Source organism: Trichogramma pretiosum, unplaced genomic scaffold (genome assembly GCF_000599845.2).
Source record: "Trichogramma pretiosum strain Unisexual culture from Peru unplaced genomic scaffold, Tpre_2.0 scaffold3, whole genome shotgun sequence".
NCBI classification, from domain to species: Eukaryota; Metazoa; Arthropoda; class Insecta; order Hymenoptera; family Trichogrammatidae; genus Trichogramma; species Trichogramma pretiosum.
The window spans coordinates 2,813,589-2,820,466 of record NW_019641698.1 but is presented as its reverse complement, the minus strand read 5'-3'; the positions used below and the strand labels follow the sequence as shown (position 1 = coordinate 2,820,466).

Below are 6,878 nucleotides of genomic sequence, written 5' to 3'. Positions count from 1 at the left end.
CGCGTGTATACAAGCGTACGACAATTTTCGGAGCAGGGGAGCGAATCCGGTGAAACGAGGGAGCAGAGTCGGGGAGCCGAGCCGATCGGAACGATGACGAAGATCGCACTTGATTGTGATATCCGCGCTTGGCTTTTATGCCAACGCATTACGTGTTCAACTTATTCATACATACATATAATAATGCAATCACACAACACGTTTCGTAAAGATCCGAGGGGGGTAAATTGTCGCTATCTGCGACACCGACTATTTTATCCCGCTGACTTGCTCGCGAGTTTCAAATGAGTCAAAAACTAACTTCAGTTGATCGATATAAAGCTAAAAAGTAAATTCAAAAAAAATGTATTGTCCTCTGAAAAAAACTATTTCAGTCAGATTTTTTACTTTGAATTTCTTGCTTTTTCTGAAAAAGTCAGTACTTGTGACATCGCAGCTCAAACTATAAGCTCTAAAAATTGCGACACAGTGAACGCATTTATAGAAAAACGTAAAATACCAGAAAACGCGAGTGAGGAAAAAATGCTTCACGCAGAGTATAAGAAAAAATCTGACTCCAACAATTTTCATTTTACGAAGAAGTAACATTTCTAATTTTAAGAAGAGATTTGAATATATTGTTAAAAAATTATTAAATTATAAAAAAAAATTCCTACAGCTTCATTATGAAAAATTTCCAAGCCAAAGGATGTTATTCATTGACAGTCATGCACTCGTTTCCTGGGGTGAATCTTCCCTCCGAAACGCACAGCACTACTTGTGTACATGTCAAAAGCGCTTGTCGCTCCAAAGTCATTCGTTGAGCTATAATCCTACTCACACTCTGGGTACATGCACGAGCATGCCCAATGCTTAATACATTTTCAGGCAGAACCAAAAAATTTATTTACTGACCGTATTCATTTAATGTATACAAAGACGCACCATACGAATATAATCACATGAATTAAGAGCAATACTTTTCGTAACTTATTATGAAATTTCGCACGGTTATAGTAACGAAAAGATAGAAGCTGCGATAATCATGAAAATTTTTTTGTGAAGATTCTATAGGTTATTTCGATCTCATACATAATTATATTCTTATTTTCGTTTGTTTATCCATGCACGTGAACTATAAAGAGTAAACATTTAAGTTACATTTCCTAGGGAGATATTTACTTATGCATCGAGATAGTAAAAAACAGAAGACCAACTAATTTTCTCCCAAATTCAACGACGAAAACATGTGAAGACTACGTAGTTTTATTTTTCTTGTATATTCACTGCAGATGTATTTTATTACTTGCGGGTTGACGATGCGACATCTGTAGACGATGAGCTAACTATAAAATGTATGGCTTAAGATATTGACGAGCACGAAATGCTGTGCGAATATGATTCTTCAAGTCGCTTTGTTTACTTTTACTCCTGTGCTAATCTCAAAATCTTGTAATAGACAGTGAAAGTAACGAACTCGTACGACAAGTCAAATTTTATAATAGTACATTACTTAGCTTCTCGTATTAGTAATAAAATGTGTTATACGCACCACATTTATTATTATGTTTTTTATTACATAATCAAGTACTAAAGAATTATTTTGCTATACGTATAAATTTGATTTTAAAATTATTATGAACAGAGGAATATTTGTTATGGTGTTATCATTATTTTTCAATGAAAAGGGTTCATTTTTTTCATTAGATGTTGCAATTCATCATAATCGTAATTTTTATTTTCACTACACAAATTTTTTCGTAAGAATTGAACCTCTTTAAATCAAAAGCCACTCGTATGTATATGGTATTCATATAGGTGCACTTGTATATGCAACACGAGTACGTTACAGAGAACTTCAACTATGACTACCCTACATTGAAAAAAATCTTAGGTGTACAAATCGAGCTGTCCATTATTGTTGGATTCGCATCTTCAATTTTTTCAGACGAAAACCATCAGATATACCGATAAATTGACCTTAACTCTGCGAGGTATAAATTATCAATCGTGTCACATTTATAAAAGTTTTATTTTTTTCATTTTATCACGTTTACGCTCATCGCGCGCATGCAGAAATCAAAGAAGTACTAAAATCAAATACACATAAATTATCCCTTAAAAAAAGTTGAAAACGCGACGCTGCAAAAATTTTTGCTGCTAACGCACGGTCTCCAAGGATCGCGCGACAAATTAATCGGGCGAGCGGGTACACGGGCGCTCGTGCCTGAGAGAGATATTAAAAATGCATCGATCGATCGAGGAGGATACCCATCTCTCGATGTAATTTATACGTTAAGGCAGCTCTCAGCGGCTGTACATCGATATGATGCAAGTATATACCGGTAGCTGCGACTCGTTCGCGCTTATAATTATTACGTCGATGCATTTTATGCACGCGTAAAATATTCTGCCACATGTAAAATCGGATCAATGTACATTTTGTCCTCGTGTACATCGATTCCGTCAATCGCGCGTATTATACTGGCGAAGTTTGGGACAGTCAATGGTATAGGTCGCCCTCGCGCCCTGTTAATTACAATTATAATCGCATGGACTCGATACGTCTCGAGTCCTCGTGGGACTTTTTTTTCATTATTAACACGTAATACGTTCTTCCTGTTTACACATCAAGAGTCTTATATAATGTATTCGTCCCGTACACGCATATACTTGAACTGCATTTATACGCAGCTGCAGCGGCACACGCACTACTGCGCCAAGCACAGAGAGAGAGAGAGAGAGAGAGAGAGAGAGATACTAGCTGCGCACTACTAAATCTCTCTCTCGCTCGCGCGAGATATAGTCGAGCATTTTTCCTTCTTCCTTCTCCCTACTTTTTTTTTTGCGTCTCTTTTGTCGTTGCGTTTACTTCGCTTATACAAAGCTAAAGTGCATTGGCACTCGAGAGGACACTTCTTCTTCTTCTCGTCGTCGTAGTCGTCGTCGTCTTCGTCTCGAGACTCGCGTACAGCACGCAAAGAGAGAGAGAGAGAGAGAGAGAGAGAGAGAGAGAGAGAGAGAGAAGGACAATTGCGCGAAGAAGCGCTCTCGTACGTATATATACCGAGGCGCTCCGCAGCGAATAATGCACACGCGAGAAAATGCATATATACGATCATCGACCATATAGCTGCGCGACGCAGCGACCGAGGCACGACGACGATGGCGGCGCATACGCACATACATACGCGCAAACGCACGCACACTTATGCACTTAAGCTCGCGAGACAAATCAAACGTCGATATATGCGCGTGCGTCTGTGGCCCGCGCGCAACTATGCTAACGCACGCGAGGCACTGACAACTTTACGCGCTCGTACAACGAAATTGAATTTATTCATGAGTCGCTGTGTGCAGCAGTGCAGCAGTGCTCGGCAGCTGCGCTTAAGCGAGTATGCGCGCGCGCGCGCGCGGAATACCAGATAGATCATGATTCATGCGCGCAATTCTGACCAAAGGGCCAATTTTCGCTTGATATATTGGTATACGGACATTTTCCCGAAGCGCTTTTCCCGAATAACTTTTTTCCCGAATGACTTTTTTCCACAATTTTTCCGAACGCGTATCCCATGTATCGAGCGCTTATCATATACATCGCTCATATATATTGATTGGTTACCTTGGCGACTCTGCGTGATCTGTCAAATTAGTCGCGACGCGAACATTCAGTTTACGAGTCCGCGTTTATTTACAAGTTCGTGTTGTATTGTGCGTGTTACTTTGTAAGTACGTGTTGGATTGTGCCATGTGTAAAAATTACAAGTGCGCGTTGTATTGTGCGTGTGTAAAAATTAATGCTAGGTTGTATGGACAAATCAGGAATTGTTTGACTCAGCTATTCTCCAAGAATTCGGTCATCAGGTCGTTACGAAATTCGGTTCCGTTGTCCGTCAATAGCACGTCAGGCACGCCGAACCTCATGAAAATTCGGCTGTATAGCCTTTGTGAAATGGTGGCTCCGTTTGCCTTCTGTATAGGTATGCTCTCGACGTATCTTGTGAACATATCCATAAAAATCAGAAGGTATTTATTTCCTGCCGAGCTGGGGGGAAAAGGGCCTGTTATGTCGGCCGCTATTATTTCCCACGGCTGCGTTATCTGCCTGCGGCCCAGCCGCCTGGTGCGAGCTGTTCTACTTTGCACTGTTGACAGATGAGACAGTTTTTCACATATTCATTGATGTCCTTTTGCATATTCGGCCAGAAGTATAATGCTACTATTCGCAGGTATTTTTTCCTGCTGCCCAAGTGCCCCGATGTGAGTTCATCGTGTCCCTCGTATAAAGCTTCTGCTCGCTTTTCTTTGAGTAATACGAGTTTCCACGCTTCTCCTTCGCCCATTTGCTAGTCATCGTCTCTGCTGGGCTTGTATCGGTATAATTTCTTGCCGATTATTTTCCAGTCTGGGTAGGCATTTGCTTGTTGCTGCACTACTGTGTACATTCTGTCGTACCATGGGTCATTGCTTTGCGGTTTTTCTCGAATTGCCGCGACTTCGCGAGATAGAAGTTACGTGCCAGAAGCCTATCAAACAGCGATGTTACCCGGTATCGCAGAGGATGGAAGAAATAATGTATGAGCAACTCGAGAATATGCTCAAACAAGGGATTGTTACGCCATCAACGAGCAGCTGGTCAAGCCCGATAGTAATGGTAAAGAAAGCCAACGGCGAATATAGATTCTGCATAGATTATCGGAAGCTTCGGCCGGTGCGAATGGATCACCTTGACCAAATTAATTTCATAAATAACGAGTCATCGTTAAATGTGTTAACACTAGATGACATAGAAAATCTGGAGAACACTCGATTTTTAAAAGTATCAAAAGCAGATGAAACCTTTTCCGTCCAAGATAATGTAAGGGATCAAGATGGATTCTATGAGAAATGGAGCATTTTTGATAAAGTCTCGAATATGAATATCCATTCTTGTTGTGAGTATTATCGGAAGATGCTTTAGAGGATAACCAAGCATTCGTTGAAGCAATTAGAAACAGATGTCATTCATCAATACAGGAAATTAATCGATATGAATCTTTTGAATTTAATTTAGAGATTGATGAAATTGCTCCAGCCCCATCTTATATCGCTTATATCCACCCAACTCAACTCACTCGCTTGCGGGTGCCGCCAAAGCGCCACGCCGCCACCTAGTGGCAAGAACGCGAACATTCAGCGAAAGGTCTTGCGAACGCCGGGTGTATACATAGGTAAACGAAAAATTCCGAGTCGCACGAACTGATATTGTATTAGGACGAATATCCGCACGGAGCTGTAAACCGATAAGTCAGACGTCGCGTCGCGAAGTATAGCAGAACACAGTCGATTCGTACATCGCGCGCGTACAACGACTGTATATATACCCAGTAATGCACAAGCTGCTCTCAAAGAAATTAAAATACACCAACCTCTGCTGCATGCGAGAAAATCCAATGACATCTTCGGCATAGCTGATAAAAGCTCTTGCCTGCACCGCTTATTATCAAGAACTAGGTAACAATATTCAATGACTTTGTCGATTATAATTCTTGCCTATATAGCAGCGACGGGCGGCGTTGAGAGGAAAAACGGACAAGTAGATGAGCGAGAGAGAAGGAAGAAGAGAATTTTTCGCGTGGCGTAAGGGATAGGAAAATAAATGCAAGCAAGCCGGACGCGACATGCTACGAGAAGCTTGCAAACATGGCTGTACCCACGCGCGCAGCGGGAGTACCAGCAGCCTAGTGCATAATGCTTACTACTAGCCGTTGCTGTGCACTATCAAGCGTCTACTCGAGCTCTCTCTCCTAGCTCTCTCCGCCTAAGCTGACGATGAAATTACGCGCAAGGAGGTAGCGTTTCCACTCGTGTATGCCCTATTGTCGTCAAAGGAAGAAAGCCAGTACACAGCCGTCCTGAGCGCAATCTTGGAGAGTGCAACAAATTTCAACATCCAATGCGGACCGGAAATCATCATGACGGATTTCGAGATGGCTATCATCAATTCATGTGAAGAAATATTTCCGGATGCAAGGATCGCGTGCTGCTTCTTCCACTTGGGACAATCTCTGTACCGGAAAGTCAAAGAGCTTGGATTTTCAGAGGCTTACTAGGACGAAGAAGATCGAAGCTTCAAGAAATTCGTGCTGATGCGTTCCTATGACTGATGTACCGAGTGCTATGCGGTCATTGAAAAAGTCGGATCCGAACTCATTACAGGCACTGTACCGATACTTCGATGAAACCTATGTAAATATCACAAACTTCGCTTTGTGTAGTATTACTATGATGTCGTTACTGTGCTAATTATTTTCCATTTTGTAGGTGTCTGGAAAACCACGTGCTTCACCTCCACGCTATCCCATCAAATTGTGGAATCAGTTCGTGGCGACCCAAAAGGGAACACACAGAACTAATAACATCAGCGAGGGATGGCACAATAGATTTTGTCTGATGATTGGCAAGAACCATCCGGACTTGTATTCGCTGCTTCTAGGAATCCGCGATGAACAAGCTGACACTGAGAGCATGGTGGTTGAATTAAGCATCGCGAAAGCGGTGAAAAATGCACCCAAGACAAAGTGGGTGCAGCATCAACAACGCTTGCGAAGCGTCACAAATGATTACCCGAGATACAAGCGGGAGAAGAACATCGTACAATACCTCTCAGATATAAGCAGCAACATAAAACTATCATAAAACCACTATCCCTGCCTCAATAAAACTTTTAAAAAAAAAATGCCTCCAAATTGAATTATTCGGGAAAAAAAGGTACTCGGGAAAAAAGGTATTCGGGAAAATGGCTTTTCGGTAGATAAGTCATTCGGGAAAATGACCAGTAATCGATATATTATACATATTTATTTGTGTGCGAGTGCGGTACAGCTAAAAATGATCACCTCCCAATAGAATCCGTATCG

The 6,878-nt window shown here is 41.7% G+C and overlaps 1 protein-coding gene across 1 annotated transcript; it reads left to right on the top strand.

The window, feature by feature from the left end:
• Positions 1-6,117: 6,117 nt before the first annotated feature.
• LOC106650313 lies at positions 6,118-6,657 on the top strand. The gene is made up of 2 exons (XM_014368242.1): positions 6,118-6,207; positions 6,283-6,657. The coding sequence occupies exons 1-2, from the start codon at positions 6,118-6,120 to the stop codon at positions 6,655-6,657; spliced, it is 465 nt and encodes a 154-aa protein (XP_014223728.1).
• Positions 6,658-6,878: the final 221 nt, after the last annotated feature.

Coding starts and splice junctions, on each gene's coding strand:
- LOC106650313 (XM_014368242.1), top strand. CDS start 6,118: ATGACTGATGTACCGAGTGCTATGCGGTCATTGAAAAAGTCGGATCCG. Junction 6,208..6,282: donor GATACTTCGATGAAACCTAT/GTAAATATCACA, acceptor TCCATTTTGTAG/GTGTCTGGAAAACCACGTGC.